This window comes from Corvus moneduloides, chromosome 9 (genome assembly GCF_009650955.1).
Source record: "Corvus moneduloides isolate bCorMon1 chromosome 9, bCorMon1.pri, whole genome shotgun sequence".
In the NCBI taxonomy this organism is placed as follows: domain Eukaryota; kingdom Metazoa; phylum Chordata; class Aves; order Passeriformes; family Corvidae; genus Corvus; species Corvus moneduloides.
The window spans coordinates 136,264-155,095 of NC_045484.1; the positions used below are offsets into that span (position 1 = coordinate 136,264).

The 18,832-nt window shown below is 55.2% G+C and overlaps 1 protein-coding gene across 10 annotated transcripts in view; it reads right to left on the reverse strand.

The window, feature by feature from the left end:
* CACNA1E (calcium voltage-gated channel subunit alpha1 E) overlaps positions 1-18,832 on the reverse strand; it is a 129,658-nt gene that overhangs the window by 57,861 nt on the left and 52,965 nt on the right. For all 10 annotated transcript variants that reach the window (XM_032117415.1, XM_032117413.1, XM_032117421.1 and 7 more), the window contains 3 exons: positions 11,874-11,977; positions 10,992-11,144; positions 10,703-10,884 (listed from right to left, as the gene is read on the reverse strand). In XM_032117415.1, the coding sequence (XP_031973306.1) occupies positions 10,703-10,884; positions 10,992-11,144; positions 11,874-11,977 (439 nt within the window). The remainder of the gene's footprint in view (positions 1-10,702; positions 10,885-10,991; positions 11,145-11,873; positions 11,978-18,832) is intronic.

Below are 18,832 nucleotides of genomic sequence, written 5' to 3' on the forward strand. Positions count from 1 at the left end.
AAGCCTTTACTACAAGGAGCAGCTCTACGTTTCCAGGCCTGCGATGCCAGGTTAGCCCGGCGTGACCTACCTTTGGCAAACCCATGATTCATTTTCCTCTCTTGCCTCCCAAATCTGTTCCGAAATGGCAGGCGATCGAGGTCAGCCTCACAGTCCTATTCCTGCCTGCCTTACTTTTCCTCCCCTCCTCCCCCCACTTTTAAATATAGGCATCGCATTCGCTATTCTCCAGTCAGATGGTGCCTCCCCCAACTCGATGGAGCTGTTAAAAATACTTGTTACCAGACCTGCCATTTCATGTGCCAGCTCCCTCCGAGCACGGGGGGAAGCCATCCCAAGCACCCGGGCTGGTGGGTGCCGTGGTCTCAGCATTGGGCTTCCACGTTGGCCATGTCCTCGTTCCTGGTATCAAGGCTTTTGTTGCTTTGTGTCGGCCAAAAGCAGGGCTGAAATATCCATCCATGCCCAAATCTCTCCAGATGTCATCTCACTGGGCCTTGCTTCCATCTGCAGAGATGAGGAACTGCTCACTGCTCCTCCGGGAGGGCTGAGTCAACAGAACTTTGCTATGGCCCTCATAGCACTTTCCAACTCTTTTGGCACCAAGATGTAGTTGTCTTAACTGAGCAGCCTCTTTTCCCATTCCTTTGGGGCATCATTTGTTCTTGATATCCCTCTGCAGGCAATAGTTCATCATCTTGGTCCACTGTGCCTTCGCACAGGTTTTTCCCCCTTTGTGGAAGGTACCAGGAGATTGTTGTTTGCAGAATTCAGAGTGGACACAAGAATTTTAATCCCTGAATTACACCAACACTAACTCCTTTAATGAAGACATTCCTGGTTCCTGCCTTGCTCCCTGCACAGCTGACCAGGCCCCATCACTCACCCCAGCCCTCTAGGAAGGGCTTTTTATATTCCTTTGGGAAATGGAGGAGCTTCTTGATGCCCAATCTTTGCTGCTTCTTCCCTTCCCTTCCCTTTGAGAGACTTCCTTCTCATTATGCACCCCACCAGCCTCCATCACAACTCCCCAGACTCTTCCGTGGCCACCAGACCAAGAACCACCAGACCGACATCTTGGCACAACCCATCCTGCTGCCAGGAAAGCCCTCTGAGCCTATAAATGACACCACCAGGGCGTGGGAGCAGGGCCCTCCTGAGGGAATGGGGCCGGCATGACAGGCCCTCACCCAGAGAAAGAGCCCCCACCAGCTCCTGCTTCTCAACCCCCAAGCACAAGGTTATTCTTTAGGCAGCTCTTGTGGTGTTTGTTTGGTTTTTTCTTGGTTTATTTTTCCCCCCAAAGGGCAGGAAAAGGCGCAGGAAGCTGCAAAAGGAGGTCTCATTTGGGGGGCCAGAAATCTAAAGAAATCTAAATATATCCTCAAGTTGAATGCACAGCACAAGTGTGCAGCCCACACGTCCCCTCCCTCAGGCTGCGGCGCATGGGAACCTTCAGGATTTCTTTGCTAGAGGGGAAGGGAGGGGGGAAAACCTCAATAAACCCCTTAAACTCAGTCTCTCCTAGCTAAAAATAAACAGAAAGCAGGTTCAGTCTGTGCAGGGAGCCTTAATGGCCACTCGTTGCTCACCAGCTTGGGGTGGAGAACTGGGGACTTCATGGAGCAGCAGGATGTGGGGGCCACTGGATTTCATTCACACAGAGATTCCTAGAATGGTTTGGATTGGAAGGGACATTAAAGGTCATCTGGTTCCAGCCCCCTGCCATGTTCAGGGACACCTTCCGCTACCCCAAGTTGTTCCAAGCCCCATCCAGCCTGGCCTTGAACACTTCCAGGGATGGGGCAGCCACAGCTTCTCTGGTGAGCCTGTGCCAGGGCCTCCCCACCCTCACAGGGAAGAATTTTTTCCTAATATCTGGTCTAAACCTACTCTCTTTCAGTTTAAAGCCATTCTCCCTTGTCCTATCAAGACCCACCCTCACTGATTCTCCAGGGTCTCATAACAGGGCTGGGCTCCCACTTGGGGTTTTCCCTGTAAAGCAGGGGAGCTTTCTGCCCCTTCCCAGCAGATGTGTCCTGGATACCTCCACATCCAGCTTGGCCAACATCAGCAGCACACACTGATGCCCTGCACACAGTCAGGTCCCCTCTCAAATTCCACCTGCACCAGGAAAGAGCTTCTGTGGTTTCTGTTTGAATATGGACTGAAACGGCTCATAATTACACTGGGCTAACACACGTTCATTCCTGCATGGACTGGTGGGGTGCTCAGGGGATACAGCTGCTGTGGGGAGGGTGGGGAAAATCCATGGGACTTCCAGCAGCATGGATGGCACCATCCTGTTCTCATCACTGTCCTCTGCCAGGATCTCCTGCCCCACAGGGAGCTTCCGTGGGAATCCACAGTTCTGCCTGCATTGCAGGGCAGGGATGGGATGACCCAGCTGTCCCAAACCCTGTGGCTGGCCAGGAGGGATCTGTCAGCCCCCACTGGCTGCAATCCTACTGACAAGGTTTGCAGATGATGGGAAAAGCCAGGATCTCAAGGGCCTTTGCCCTGGGAGCGGTGCTTGCCTTCCCCAGCACTTCTCAGGTGCTTGCAGAGCAGGACAGTGGGTGCAAAACCACCTCAGCATCCATGATTTGTGCTCCAAATCCTTGGCTCAGCAAGTTCCGATGGTCTTTGCCTGGTGGTGACACCCACTGTGCCTCTGCCATGGCTGATGGTGTCCCCCCAGCAAGACCTCCACAGCCCCTGACCTGCTCCTCCCTGCAAACCACAGCTGCAACCAGCTGAGAATCACGCACAGGTCAGCAGTCACAGTTTCACACCCCCCAAAAAAGGGGGAGAAAATTAATTTTAAAAATGCCTTACAGCAGATTCCCTGGCCTAAGCAGTTCCCTCCAGACCCTGACACCCGCTGCTGCTCTCCCCAGTGCAGTAACAGATCTCCTTGTTCCCTTTAATGGCAGTAATTGAATCTCCTGCATGCAGGGCCATGCTTCACTCCCTGCCTGGGATCCATCAGAGACCTCGGCACTGGACAAGATCTGAATGGAAATGCTTTGCTTTCCCAAATCAGGTTAATGAGGAAATCGGTACATTTCCTCTGCAAGGCCAGGACTGGCCCGGGGTGGGACATATCCTGCCATGGCCAAGTGTCAGGGTCTCCAGGCAGGGTGGGCACCTCCTGCCCCATTCCCTTCCTTCAGCACTGCCCTTCACTGGCCCTGGCATGCTCTGGGGTGCCAGGGACAGGCAGGAATAATGCCAGAGGGGGACACAAAGCTCAGCACATGCTTCCATCTGAGTGTGTGCAGGGAGGGAGTGACGAAACAGGAAAAGGACACAAAGCATTTCATTTTCCTGTTTCCTGAATGGAATGCAAAAAATGTGTTGCTAGAAGCATTACTAAAAATCAAGCGTTTTCAAAATATTTGAAATAGGCACTGAGACCAAATTTGGTTCTCTTCTCCTCCAACCCACCAAGAAATTGCACCCAGATGCCCCAGCATTGATGAACAAACCCAGTCCCCATGCGTGCCTTCTGCTCTACCTCTCCCCACAGTCATCCCTCACTGTGATCCCTCCATTTTGCTCCCAAACCTTCACCTTCCCCCTGCCCGACCCCTCCTACGCCTTCCCCAGCACCCCCCTAACCACTCTGCAGCAAGATGAACTTTTCTTGATGGAGCATTTGCAAAGTTTCACAGCTCTTTCCAGTGCAGACCCACGTGCCAGCGCCGCTGCCTCTCCAGCAGGACCCAGACCCTGGGTGCAGCAGCAGAGCATGGCTTCCACAGGATCAGCCTTGGGGCTGTTTTCTCGTGGGGCTTGGTTATTTCCAGCCTTGTTTTGGGCATGCTGCAAGCTCAGAGAGGCAGCTCCGACCCCATGATATGTTGTTCCTAAATATGATTTTCATCGTTGTATGACGTTCTTAGAGGAAGGAACATCCCTGGCTTCAGCTGTGCTGCTCTGGGGCAACAGACCCCTGCACAAGCTCACTCATGGACCCCAACAGCTCCCCAGCCCAACCCTGGAGCACAGGAGCACATTCACCAAGAGGCATGGAAACAGCTTTCCAACACCTCATCAACGCGATTTCCAGCACCAAATCCACTAATGGGTCCTGGGCTTAACAAAGATGAGCAAGGCAGCACTGAGACCCCCTGCCACCTCCCACCCTTGAGCCTGGAGCTGTTGGGCAATGCCAGAGCATCAATGCTGGAGCACTGGTACCTCCAGCAGCCCCTCAGCTCCTCCAGTGCTTCCAGCAGACCGTCTTGGAGTGAGACTTTCCCGCGCGGGCAGGGAGGAGGGTGTGGGCAGGGAGCTTTTGATAGAACATGCCTGAAAGCTGGGATCCAGCAGACACAATTTGTTTCCTGCTGTGTCATTTCATCACATACACACACACACACACAGAGGGAAAAAGGGGAAAGAAAAAAAAAAGGCAGGAACATTTGGCAAGCTGGTGAGGGTCTGGCTTTGCTGAGTGCGGAGAAAGAGCCGTTTTTCCAAAGGGAGGAGAGGGGAGAGCAGGCTGGCTGCCACACACGTGCCTGGTGGGGCCAGGCTCCAGCACCCATGCCTGGCAGCACAGGCACCAACTGGAGCCATTTGGGGAAAAACAGCTCATTTTTTGAGTTCGGAAAGGTTTGAACCTTCGAGGTGGAATCTGAAGTCTCTCTGAACATGCTCTAACATGCTCTTAACCATGTTTAAAACATGCAGCGTTTTGGAGGAAGCAGTAGGAAAGGGCCCTGTCCTGCGGTGTGACAAGTGCTGGGGACTCTTTGGCAGCCCCCATTCCCCAGCCTGAGCCCATCCCGCTGTGCCCGCACGGCCGGGAGCCGCCAGGAATAGCTGCAGAGGCATTACGGTCTGTGCTCGCTGCCGAGCTGCTCAGAGCTCTGGGTGCTGATTAAATTTTCATACCTCCCCGCCAGGATATTTTGTGTGTGCTGTGTTTTAATTTAAAACACATAAGAAGGGACTCCTGTTCCCTTTGCAAGCGTTCCGGCTGGAGAGCCTGGCGCCATCCCAGAGCACAGAGGGCTAAAAAGCCAGGTGGTTTCTCTCTTTTGCCATCCCTCCCACCTCCCCCACTCTCCAGCCTCTCTCCCTCCTCCTCCTCTTTCTCCTCTTCCCAGCTCCTTGCTGGGAGCCACCGTTGTCCATCACACTCCCAGCTTCCTGCTGTACTGAGCTCCTCCAGTGCTCTGCCCATCACTGCGGCGTCAGGGCTGTTTTGGGGATCTTTGCACCACGAGCCTCACTGCAGAGGTCCCACCACCCTTGGTGCCTGGCTGGCACTGCTGCAGCTCTTGCCCTGGGACCCCAGGAGACAGACACCAGTGTCCAGAGGAGCTGCAGCAGCTCCTGGAGGTACTGGGGCTCAGGGAGGTTTCCCAGCTCATCTCAGGTCTGAGCAAACCCCCAAAAAGAGGAAAACCCTCTCTGCTCAAGTCATTAATTTTGCTGCCTCCTGGCTGCTCTACGGAAAGCCAGGCACTGTCCTCACTCTCCAAAAGGTTGAGGAGGAATCCACGCAGAGCTGCACGATGCTCAGGTCTCACTCACACTGTTCACACAGAGGTGCTTTGGGGAGGGCAGCTGAGTGCTGAGCATCCCAGGAGATGGCTGTGAAACCCCAGGAACTGATGCCAACATGCAATGAGCAATTTTGCATACACACACATGGAAAAACAACTGTTTTGCAACAGATTCCTCCTCTGACCCCCTCCAAGGTCGACTGGGGCAAATGGGGATGGGGCAGGAAGCAGAACAGCCCAGCCCTGCTCACATCTCTGATCCATGTCCTCCAGCATGACCAGTGATATAACACACCTGCCTTTCCCAGCACCCCAAATCAGGCCTGCCTGAGCAGTCCCTGTTCCAAAAAGGATGGATATGTCACCGCATTTCAAAGCCAGGCTCCAGCAGAACATCTTCAGTACTTTAACAGGGCTCATAACGAAGATGAGGACAAACATTTTAGCAGGGCCTGTTGTCACAGGACAAAGGGTATTGGTTTTAATCTGAAAGAGGGTTGATTTAAATTAGATATAAGGAAGAATTTTTTTACAAGGAGGGTGGTCACACACAGGCACAGGTTTCCCAGAGAGGTGCTGGATGCCCCATCTCTGAAAGTGTTCCAGGCCAGGTTGGATGGGGTTCTGAGAAACCTGGACTAGTGGAAAGTGTCCCCACCCATGGCAGAGGGGTTGGACTGGATGGTCTTTAAAAGGCCCCTTCCAGTCCAACCATTCTGTGATCCTGTGATCTCAAGTTTGGTGCTTCACAGACAGAACCAGTCCAAGCCAACTTGTGCAAACCTAGCCCTGCACCCAGCAGCATGAAATGACTTCTGCACGTAGTGAGATTCATCAGAACACTTTTGCACCCCATGTGTAGAGGAGATCCTAAACACTGAGGAGACGTCCTCCCCTCCTGGTCCCAGCACCCCCAGCATGCTGGAAGCACGTGGGGGTTGAGTCACACATGCTGCAAACCCCCGTCCTTGCAGCAGCTCCTGTTTTCCAGCCACTCCTGCAGCGTCCCCGCACACACAGCTCACACTTGGCACCCAACCCGCGCCCCTGCAGCCTCCTGGCTCTCTGCTGCAGCTGCTCAGCTTTGCCTGGGGCTGAAAGACCCAGACCCACCTCCCTCGAGGCCATGGACACAGCTCTGCCCACAACCACCGCATTTTGGGAGGGGATTTTGGAAGCCGCCAAGAGCTTGATGTTCTTCCCCCCAGCAGATGCTCCCCTCCTGCTGCTGAGGGCTCTCAGCACTCAGCCCTGGCATCTCCTAAGGCTCCCTGTACTGTTTTGCCTTCCTGCTTCCCAATGGTCACAATGCCTTGTGCCAGGAGAGGATGAGGAGTCCAACCTGACAGCCAGACCCATGCAGGGGAACAGGCAGCAGGCTCAGACCCTGTGAGCAACGCCGGCAGGAATCAGAACATTGTCCAGGTTGGGAAAGCCCTCTAAAGTCATTGAACCCATCCATTAACCCAGCACTGCCAAGGCCACCACCCAGCCATGTCCCCACGTGCTACATCTGCACACCTTTTAAACCCCTCCAGCAATGGTGACTCCACCACCTCCCTGGGCAGCCTGTGCCAGGGCTTGACAACCCTTCTGGAGAAGAAGTTTTTCCTAATATCCAATCTGAACCTCCCCTGGTGCAACTTGAGGACGATTCTTCTCACCCTGTTGCCTGGGAGAAGAGACCAATCCCCACCTGGCTGTCCCCTCCTGTCAGGGAGTTGTAGAGAGTGAGAAGGTCCCCCCTGCGCTTCCTTTACTCCAGGCTGAGCCCTCCCAGCTCCCTCAGCTGCTCCTCCTCCGAGCTGTGCTCCAGACCTGCTCTAGGAGGAGCAGACAGCCCTGGATGCCCTGCCTGCACCTCCTTACAGAGCCCACTTGCCCCCAGCACATCCTTGCCACGGGTGTTTTTCTTCCCACCTCAGCTCCCGGCGGCATGGGGGGAAGAGGGGAGTGCCAGATCCTGGCAAGCCAGCCTCCTCCTCGCTACCTGCAAGCACAGCAGCTGAGCAGTTCCAAACGGGAGCACAAATAAACAACTGTGGTGAATAAATAGAGCCTCCCGAGCTGGCGTTCTGGAGGAAATATCGATTTCAAACTCCTTGCCTGTTTGCTTCCTGGCATCTTGGGAGCCGGGCTGAGCATCTGAAGCCGCCAGCATCACCGAGTGCCTGTGCTGTTCCCGGGCAGCCCCTCCCCAGCCCTGCCATCCCCCCAAGCCCCAGCATCGCTGTTTAATGACAAACTGCATCCCAGCCCCTGCCCCATGCCAGCAGGGGCTGCAGAGGCGGAGAAGTAGGACAGTGAGTCTCTTTGCCTGCACTGTACTTCCCTCTGGTTCCTACAGAAATCAGGCTTGGTCTGGAGCCAGCCCAGGGAAGGGGTGCCTGCTCCAGGATAAGAAGAAAACCAAAATACTTGTTAGCCCCTGTTTCGGACCACAGAGGCAGTCTCAAAGTCAAACTCCCCTTCAAAAGAAATCAAAGTCCCCCAGGCTCCCAGGGACAGGAGCTGGAAAACCCATAACACCCCACAATTCTTTTTTTTCAGCCCATACTGTGATTTCTACTTCATGAAGGCAAAGCTGATACAAAGAAAGCAAAAAGCAAGCACATAGATGAAATAATCCATGTGGAAATTAGCTTGTTGCAGTACTGCCTGCAAATTCCAGGAGCCACACTCCTAGACCTGGTAGAACGGTGGAAAAACAGATCTTAAAATCATGATACAGTCACACAGGGGAATTCTGTAGTAAGCAATTTCTTTGAGAGATTGCTAAAGTGGTTTTCCTGCCATCTCCCTCTCCCCTGCAGCGTTAATCCGCAAGGACGCAGCCTCCCATCGCTTTATCCCAGTAGGAAAGCAGAGTCCCCTGCTGAGCCCCCCAAACCTGGAGCATGGGCTGGGCAAGGTCCACGCTGGTTAGCAGCAGGAGCCTGCTCTGGCTTGCTGCTCCAAGTGATGAAGGTGATGGCAGAGCATCCCTGTGGTTTTCCAGCCCTCCTCCTGCATCCCCCAGGGACTGCATCCTTCACATTTTTATTAAAAAAAGGGCAGAAATCAGTTTTTCTTTCTCCAAGTAGCAAAAGGACCGAGCACCCACAACCTTTGCACCATGAGGCCCCCTGAGAGGCAGCCTGTGTCCCTGGGGAGGACGGGACGTGCAGCCCAGCAGTGCCAGGATCACCAGCTCTTGCCACCCCCTGAGGTGAATCAGCAGCGCTTCATGATACCAAGGCCCCAGATCCTAATTCAATTAAAAGCCAAGGAAGGCCCCTGCTCCTTTCCATAACTGGTCAGTAACAGCTGGTTCTTTGCAGAGGAGCGGGGAAGGGAGGCATCTTATTTGTGGTCCTGGCCATTGGGGAACATGGTGACAGAGCATGACAGTGACATTGGCGACAGAGCACATCTGCCCAGCTTTGCTAATGGTGCTGAGAAGATGATTTGGATCCCAAACCCCCACAGGGGTCCCAGAGAGGCCCCAGTTTAGCAGCTAGGGTAGTAAATAAGGGTTCCTGTAGAGTAGGCACAGTTTTCAGAGCTCCCAGCAGCACCTCCCATCCAGTAGGACCCAGGTGATGAATCAGCAAATCCCAGACCCAGAAGGGATCATCTCCAGCCTTCCCAGCAAGGACACCCCAAGCAGCAGGAGACCAGACCTACTCAAACAAACCCCTGAGGTCCATCAGACCATAAATTGTCTGTCTGTTCCCCATCCCCTCACACCCCACCAGCGGGGCTCCAGCACAGGGCGTGCTGCTGCTAATTGCTGCAGGCACCAAAGGCTGGGAAGGGGCAGACACGGGGAGTGCCGATGGAAGCAGGTTTTGCAGGGGACAGTCATTAACACAAGAACAAGGCTCAGGGCAGGGGGCTGGCACCAGCCACAGGCATGCACAGGCTGCATACGACAGTGGGAGCAGCTGCCCAGGGCACTGGAAAATTGCCTTCCTGATATACTCAATTGCACCTGGGCAATAGGTGCTGTGGTCAAGTCCCTAATCACATTGACACACCAGAACAGACACAACATTGAAGCTTTTCGATCTGAACACTCAGGTGGTTCAATCCTGCCTAATTCCCCCACTGATGCAGCAGGATCCTGACACTGCCATCTCCTTCAGGAAGAGGAAAACCAAATCCTCATGGAAAGGTCAAGCCTTTGCAATGAACTGTCCACTTTCCACTCCAGACTAGGTTTCCCTCTGTGCCCCGCACGCCACCCTGCAGCCCCGGAGGGACCGTGTGACAGACTGAGCAAGAAAGGGGGCCCCAATGCTGACAGCCTGACGCTGGCCTGGGGTTTAAAAGCAGCCTTTCCCCCGATGGCAGAGTCCCTCCCGAAGCAGTTTCCCCACCATATGCCCCCAGTTTGCCTCCCGCAGAGCAGTGCCACTCTGCAAATCTCCGGGCGTTATGGGAACCAGGGTATAAAAACATTCCCGGTGCAATGACGCCAAAATTGGTGCTGAAATTAGGCTGGGAACAGAACAGGCACGGTTGCTTCTAGCCCACAAACTCAAACATGCTTATACGGCCAGTCGCCCACGGCGAGATTGCACTCTGGGACTGCCTGGAGCTTTTTTCCATGCTTCCACGTTTCCCCCAAGTTGCTCTCTGGGCACACCAAGGGCTTGGCCATCAGCAGCTGCCAACCACAGGAACTCAGCCCAGCCACTCCCTGCTTCCTCAGCACAAAGGTCCCAGCTCTGCGTCAGACACCAAGATGCTGTCCCTGCCCCAGAGAAGGGGTCTGAGCCCAGCTCTGAGGCTTTCCCAGGCCACCAGACATCCTCTGCCTGGTCTGCAAAGCCCAAAAAACATGTCCACTCTCACAGAGCTGCCCTGGGGAGCGCAGGAGCAGCAGGCAAGGAAGGATGCCTCCCCAGGGACAGCCTTGAAACAGGAGGATCACTGCAGGACAGGCCCACGAGGTTTTGCTCTCTGCAACAAGCTGCACAACCCAGTCAGAGATGGGGACCGGGCCTTCAGAGCTCCCTTTGCCTGGAGGCACAGAACACACCCCTCTGTCCCCCATCTTCTGCTCAAATGGGAAAGACTAACCCCATTCCCATCATGAAGGAAACTCCGGATCTTCTGAGCTTCCAGCACACAGAAACAGTCTCCAGCTGCCCACCCCCCGCTGCCCAGAGAGCCCCCAGAGCAGCACCACTCACATTGTACAGGACTGTGGTCCACCCTTCCATGGTGATGCACTGGAAGACGGTCAGCACAGCAAAGAGGATGTTGTCGAACTGCGTGATCCCGTCGTTGGGACCGATCCACTCCCGGCACTCATAGCCTGGGGGGCAACCCTGCACCCCGCAGGGATGGGGAGGGTCCAGCTCCTCTAGTTCACCTGCGAGCACACAGCAGAGAGCCAAAGGAGGCAGAGGTAAGGCACAGCTCATCCCAGCTTTTTTCCACTCTTGGGATGTGAAGAGGGTGCCGAGCCCTTATCCCCACCTGAATTGTTTGTGTAGCAGGCTCGGTGCAGCTTCCCGCTGTAGAACTCCAGGCCGATGATAGCAAACATGAGGATGGCAAAAAAGAGCAGCAGACCGATCTGGAGGAGAGGCACCATGGCCTTCATGATGGATTTCAGGACAATCTGCAAGCCTGGGAGGGGAAAGAAAGGGCACAGCTCAGAACAGCAATGCAAACCCCCCCACCAGGGACACACCCATCCCACCTCTGGCAAGAGGAAGACAGGGAGCAGAGGGGATGGACAGTCATCAGAGAGATAAAAGAGGCCAGCACAGCTGGGAGGGTCTCTTTGGGCAGGAGGATCCTGGAGAAAAGCACCATCCCAGGGGAGGGAAAGCCAAGCTACAGAGCAAGGCTCCAGAAGAGGTTGTTTCTGGTGCCCACTCTAATGTCCTGCCTATGCTTGCCCCACCTGGACTCGGTGGGGCATGGCTTGTGCAGCTCTATCCCCCTCGTTGCCCCCAGGGCATGGATCCAGCACTGCCGGTGCCCAGGGCAGGAGGGACAGGAGGACCAGTGCCACCACAGCTTAGTTTCCTTATTTATCCCCGTGCCAACAGATGAAATCTTGCAACAAAAAGAGAAAAAAAAAAGCAAGAAATCTCCCCTGAATAAACCCCAGTCCTGAAAGGATCCACCCACCTCCTTCTGGCCAGGGAAGGGGAGCTGCCAGCGGGCTCTGCCAAGCACAGAGCAGGCTGGGCAGGGGGCAGTGCCACCCGGGGACACCAAGTGCTGCCACCCTGGAGTTCCCACTACACAGAGAGGTGGGATAAGGTGACACAAGGACCCCTGTCATTCCAAGGACATCAAGGATGAATGTGGACACCCTGGGAGGAAAATCAGGGGCATCCAACTTACTGGGAATGCCCGAGACGAGCTTCAGAGGCCTGAGCACGCGCACGGCCCGCAGTGTCCGCAGGTCCACGTGGGTGTTGAAGTGTGTCCCGGCCGTGGCGAGGATGCTGCGGGCACACAGGGACAGAGCAGAGTTATCCAGGGAAAGCCCTTGGCCTCCTCAGTGCCATGTTCTCACGCCAGGCTGGGGGAAGCCACGAGGAAAACCGTGTCCCTGGGCAGGTACAGAGATTCAGCTCCTCCTAAAGGTCAGTGAGCCTCGTTTGATGCTGGCACCCAAGTTCATGGGCCACCATGATCAGACAAAGCCACCCAGGGGCCCCCAGCCTCAGCAGCCCCCCATCAGTACCCGCCACACACCAGGATGGCTGGGGACAGCCCCACATCACCCATGGATTCCACCTGGGGTCTCAACACCTCCGGCTGCACAGGATCCACTTCCCTTCCAGGAAGGTGGCACATGGACCAGAAGCAGCGCCTCAGAGATGGGAGTCACTCCCCTCCATGCTCCTGTGGCAGCACCTCCAGACATCAGCTGCCCTGGTTTTTTCCATACATGGAACTTCCTCAGAGTCCCACCTCTGGGATTGCTGAGAAGGAGCCGAGAACCTCACACACATTCCAAAATCTATAGTAATGAAAGTTTGATGACCTTGGAAGACAACCGGCAGGCACAGGAAGGACTCCAGAGGTTTTCTTTTAAAACACAAAGATTTTTTTCAAGCCCGTCTCTGGAAAACAAATTGGGGCAGAAGGGAGCTGGTGCACACCGAGTCCAGCAGTGCAAACACTCGGGGCCCCTGCACCTGCTCTGGGAACAGGGATGCTGCACCTCAAGGATGGCAGAACCCTCTCCCATCCAGGCTTGGTCCCCAGGTGCTGGGTGAGAAGCAGGGACGTTGCAGTAGAGCAGCAGGGGGTGGGAGAGGAGGGGATGGGGAGGAGAACGGGACAGAGGGAGGCAGCAACCTCAGGGTTGTTTGCAGCAATCCAAAAACCGAGGGAAATTGGGTCATTGTTCCACTAATTCATCTAATTACAGGCCAGAGCAGCTCTCTGGTGCGCTGAGCAATTAGCACTCTTTCTCTCACCCTCTCCCTGAGGTACAGCAGGTACCAACCTGTCCCTCCAGAAAGGCGGCTGGGTTTCCTAGGATACCCTGGCAGCAGAAACGCTCTCACATCTGCAAACCGGGTTGTTTCAACTCCTTTTCCCAGTCTCCTCTTCCTCCCTGCCCCAGAGCAAGGGATGAGCCTGATGCCCCAGAGCCTGGCCCCAGCAGCAGTGGGGATGCATCGCCCACCGCTCCCTATGTATCACACAGCTTATCCCTGATATTTACAGGGATCTTTCACCCTTGCTGGCACTTTCCCTTTCCCCTGAGCCCTTTCCACACAGTCTCCATGCCCCAGCCTGTGCCCAGCCCCTGCTGCCCACTGGGCAGACAGGAGAGTGGAAAAGGGTCTTAATTAAGTCAGGAGCACCCAGAGGCTGGGGAGAGCTGTGCTGTTAAATTGGTTGTAAGATCAAAATCAATAAGTGTGATAAAGCACATCCACTCGGCGGCACGAGGGAGGGAGAAGAGCCTCGTCACTTCCAGCCCTTTCACGCACCCTGCCAGCGAGAGCAGGGTACCCCAGCGCTCCACAAAATGCCACCATGGGGACACACTGTGCCAGCGTCATGCTGGAGACCCCGAGACCCTCCTTTAGCTTTTGCTCCTCATGTCCCCGCCCCTGGAGGGCCACTCCAGCCAGGACCGAGCACCTCCGGGAGGTCGGGGATGCTCCCGGGCAGGATGCAGGCTCCGGCCCTTCTCCCGAGGGCTTGCCAAAGCCAGCCCAGCTGGAAGGCTCCTGGCAGCCGAGCAGGACTGGGATGGGCAGCTCTCTCCTGTCACCACGGACCAGTGCGAGCCGCGGTCCCGCACGGATGGAGCGACGGAGGCGGAGCCGCCGCCTCCCGCAGCCTCACCACAGCGCCCGTCCCCGGGCCAGGAGCAGCGCCCGGGAGCGCCCCGGCTGCAAAGTCCTCGGCTAACCCAGATTTGTTTGAAGGGCTCCGGAGCCGCCGCGCTGAGCCTCCAGGCAAGGCTCGGGCGATTTCAGGGCACTCCGTCCCCGCGCTCCAAATTAGCTGCTAAGAATGGGAGTCCTCTGTGGCAAGGTGACATGCTCCTTGTCCTCGCTGGGGGACAGGGGACATCACGAGCTCTTTGGGGAGGAGGACAGATCACCAGACCGAGGCGGTTGCACTCAGACCTGTCACCCGAGCGATGACAAAAGCTGACCCACTGCTGTGGGTGCCTGCACATCCTTCCGCAGGCGCAGCCGTGGCTCCCGGCGAGGGCAGAGGCGCTGGGACCACACACTGCGGGAGCTGCTCCCGGCAAACCCATCCAGCCCAGAGCCTTGGGGCAGGGTCTGAGCAGCCCCGGACCACCCTTAGACCTAATAAAGTGGCTGGGAAAAGCTAACCAAGCTTCCAGGCACACGAGCCCGGCTGCTGGCTGCTTCTCCCAAGCCCTTCTGTGGCTGGAAGTTATAGACATCCCCTCTCCTGGATATCCAGGCTTGCTGGAAGGCACAGACAACACGGTCACATCACTGCTAATTATAAATCCAATGCTCCAAGCAAACCTTGCTGCTTCGGACTTCAGCATAGCTCACCTGTAAATTGCTTATTAACCCTCTAATTATGCCTTTTATTTATTTTTTTTTTTTTAAATCACATCACCCATAACTCCCAGTTTCTGAATTAAGGTTTCTCACAGCTCCTGAGATGGGGCTCAGGCTGTGGCAGACCTTTGTGCTGCCACAGGGCAGCAGCTCCAGTATCTGTAGAACAATTTAAACCCTTTTCGATCACTTACAATATCCACGTCTGATGTGCTAATAATTATTCTTTATTTTTAGGCAAGGACCCAAACTAAAATTACATCTCACCATCCAAGTTATTTGAAAAAAGCTGCCAGATTTAGGCTATAAAAATCCCAATGATCTCATGCTTTTCATCATATGTACTAAAGGAAAAAAAGAAGGGAAAAAAAAAGTGAAGGCGTTTTTATAGGTCACCCAGGCAAAGGGGTTAGTTTTACTTCAGAGGAAAGGGGGAAGAGAGACTTCAGGTGGAGAAAAGAGCAGAGAGGAGCTTTTGGAAGGATGCAAATGAGAGAGGAGGCAGGATGGGAAATATATGCTAATCCACTGAAGTATAATTGAATAGTGAGCAATCACCAGCAGACAAAAACACTCTTTCAGGACAGGAAAAAATAATGATCCAATGTTTTGTGTTTGCAACCACGATGATTATTTTGTTTTATTTATTTGGAGGCTCTGGGGAGGAGGGCGAGCTCCTGCTGGGGCCACCACACCTGTGGGCTTTGGGGCTCGGCAGAGCCAGGCTCAGCCCCCGGCACCGCTCCGGCTCACAGCAGCTGAGCAGAGCACATGCCCTTGCCTCCAGCTGAAGACCTGCACCTTTAGATCTCTTCACCCAGGGGTCAAAAGAAGGAAAAAAGCCCCAAGAATAATCGCATTTTAAAGAATTCCCTGCTCTTTAGGACCGTGCAGAACAAAGCACGAGTGATGCTCAATGACCCTGCCCACACAAAGTCAGCCCTGAATTCGGGCACTATCCCACTCTACAGCACCCATCGTGCCTCCTCTGCCTGTGCCAGGGGCTGTGCTTTGCTGGGCTCCCATCCCCATCATCCCATCCCATCCTCATCATCCCATCGCGTCACATCCCGCCAGCAGCCCTCAGCCGTAAGGGACAGCACACACAGCTCAGGCCACACGGCCAACAGCTTCACACCAGAGACCCCAAGAAAAGGCTGAACCCCAAGGGATCAGACCGACCCTCGATTCACCCCCCAACCCCAAACTGAGCCCCCCTCAAGCATTCCCCTCGGGGAGCACTGCTGAAGCTCACGCAGACAAACTGTCCCAGCAAAGGGTGTGCTGGGTGGAGAGAGGCATAGGCTGAGACAGACTAATCTCAGCCCAAAATCTGGGGCAGGCAGGGTGCTGGCTGGCACACAAATTAATATTTATAATTAAGTGGAAAGGCCCCTGGAGGCTTGCACTGCCACCTGACTCTACGAGGGAGACTACTTCATAATTAATACACTGGTCAAATGGCTCACAGAAAGTGAGGTACCTGATGAACTCACCTCGTTCCTGCCCTGTTCTGGGGGTGAATCAGTGGGGTGAATCCATCCTTGCCCTCTCTGCAGACAGCATCATGTGTAGCAGGATGTACTAAAGGCTCTTAGGTCCAAACCTGGCTCAAGGCAGGGCCAGCGGGATCAGGTCACCCACTCTGATGCCACAGCAGAGCACAGCCTTAGGGACCCCAGGGGACAGGGACACCAGGGCCAAGTCCTGCCCTTGGCACAGTTCAGAGTAATGTCAAAGCCTCCATCACCTTCGCCTGCTCTTTCTAGGTTTCGGGGCTGTGACCCAGGTGGATTGAGCTGCTGCAAAGCTCCTGCTCCCACCCTTCCCAGCAGCTTGGAGAGCCCTGGATGGGCACAAGTGACTCCCCGCGTGGTGTGATGAGGCTGAAGGACAACATCTGCCTTTACCAGCCTTTGATCTGGGGGGTGACATAATCCCCCAAGGCCACCTCTTCCCAGAGGAGACCCTGGGGTTTGGTGCATGAGGGAGTATCCCCTCTTCCAGACCCTGTGGGTTGGCCAAACTCCACGTCTCCCTCCTGCCCAGTCCCCACGCTGCCTCTCAGCAGATACAGGGTTTGGCAGGGGGAGATGATGCTGGTAAAACTGCATTTGCCCACACAGGACCTGGTGGGAACCTAAAGTCACTGACAGGAGAGCTGGCCCCACAAGAGACATGGAGCGCAGGCAAGGGCGCGCCACAGCAGGGCCGGCCTGAACTCATGCCAAAGGAGGGGTGTGAGATCCCAGAGCACCCACCTGTGTGATCCCACCTTCTCACACGAGGATCAGGAGGAAATAACCCACTGTCTCTTCCCTCAGGCCAGGCTTATACCCCCCAACCCCTCTCCCAGAGCAAGGTACGTGACAGTGCAAAGAAGCCCAAGGCTTCACCCCCACAGGACAGCGAGTGCCTCACCCCAGAGCAGGAGCTCTGCAAGAGTGTTGGGGTGCAGCAGGAGCCCCTGGGGACCACAGGGGATCGAGGGGTGCCTGGCAGGGGAGGCAGTGCCCCCGGGACCAGCAGCCACGTGGGAGGGACTGACTCACTCTGCGGCTTCAGGAAACCAACCGGCAGGGAAGAGGAGCTGGGAAGGATGGAGCAGGAATCGCGTGAGCGACACGCGGGCCGGATCCTGCGCTGGGAGGAGGCGGGATGCCTGTCTCCCCCAAAGCCACAGCCAGAATTCTGCATGCCCAGGATCCCCACTCCCATCTCCAGCAGCAGGAAGCCTTTTCCCTCATCACCACCCCGTCCCCTCGCCGAGCCAGGCAAGCGGTGCTGCCCTTTGTACGAGGTGCCGGTATCGGGCACATCCCAGGGCTGTGGCATATGGCACATGAATCATTCACCGAGCTGGGAAATTAATTATTCATCCAAAAGAAAGACCAAACATTTTACTAATTGTCCTGAAAGGAAAGAGCTGGGAAAGGGGTGGGAGAGGGGGCAGGCATCAGGTTGGAGACTGCCAAGATTCATGAAAGGAAAAGAAGGAAAGAGCGGGGAAAACGTCTTGTCTGGTGTGATCAAAGTACTGCTGGGCTTTTGGACCTGGGGTTGTCTCTTTGCTGGTTTATCCCTGCAGGACAGCACTCCTTGCAGTGGCTCTGGCTCCAGCAGGATAACCATGTCAGGGTGCTTCACTTGTGCTCTGATTTAGCACTTGTTCTCCAAGCCTCTTACCCATTCCCCCAAGTTTCCCTGCTTGGAGGTGCGCTGTACTTCCTGGGTCAGGGAAATGAAGGTGTGGGTGCTGTGGGAAGAGCCTTTTCCCAGCCCAGGTGTGCTCTCATACTGGTGTGGTGTGCCAGGCACCTGTGGGGCCAGCACCCCAAACCACCAGGGCATGCAGCATGTCAATATTCCCAGATGGAGCTGCTGCCAGTGCCTGTTCAAGGATCCCCCTCCCATCTCTGGAACTCCAAGACTAAAAAGAGCACCTGAACACACAGAACTGGGGTTGTACAAGGTGCAGTAAATACCTGAGGGCAAAACATCCCTGCCTCTCCCATGGGGGAGCTCAGGGGGAACCGTGAAAAGGCAGCTTTCCTGGACAGTCATCCCAAAATCCAGGCAGCACCAAGACACGCAAAAAAGCCAGCCTGCCCTCCTCATCCCTGGGCTCATCCTGCAACCCCACAGCACAGCAGGAAACATCTTCCTCGGAACTATTCCATCCTGCTTCCCACCAGCCACAGCAGGAAACCAGGGCACAAGTGTGCACAGGATTTCCCTGGGAGGTCAGACAGAGACCAGGCTCACAGCTGCTGCTCGGCTTTGTAGGGAGAGGACGCTGGATTTTGGGGCAGGACTTGGAGAGCCAGGCTGTCCTGCTCCGGCACTGGCTGTGGGTTTGCTAAGGGCATGGCAGGCAGCGCCAGCAATCCCTCATTCCTGCTTTCCCTTGGCCACGCTCCACCCCACAAAACCCTTTAATGAAAACCACCGTGCCCAAGGGCTTCACAAAAGACACCCAGGTGTAGCAGCTCTTATTAAACCCTCCCAAAAACCCTGACGGCAGCGCTTCCTTTTAGTGACCCCGGCGTATTTATCCAGCTTTTACAGCGGCTGCTTCCCCAGCTTCTGAGCAGCACAGCTTCACAAGGGCCTTTTGATTCCCGTTTGGATTTCTTCCCCATTGTTAGCAGTATTCCCCCACCCCTTCACCTCTCACGTGTTATTGTATTACTGCTGTAAAAAAAGCCAACGGTGCTTTGATGATGCTCAGGCACCGGAGTGTGTAAAGCACACACCCACCTGGATATTTGCAGAGGGAGTTTA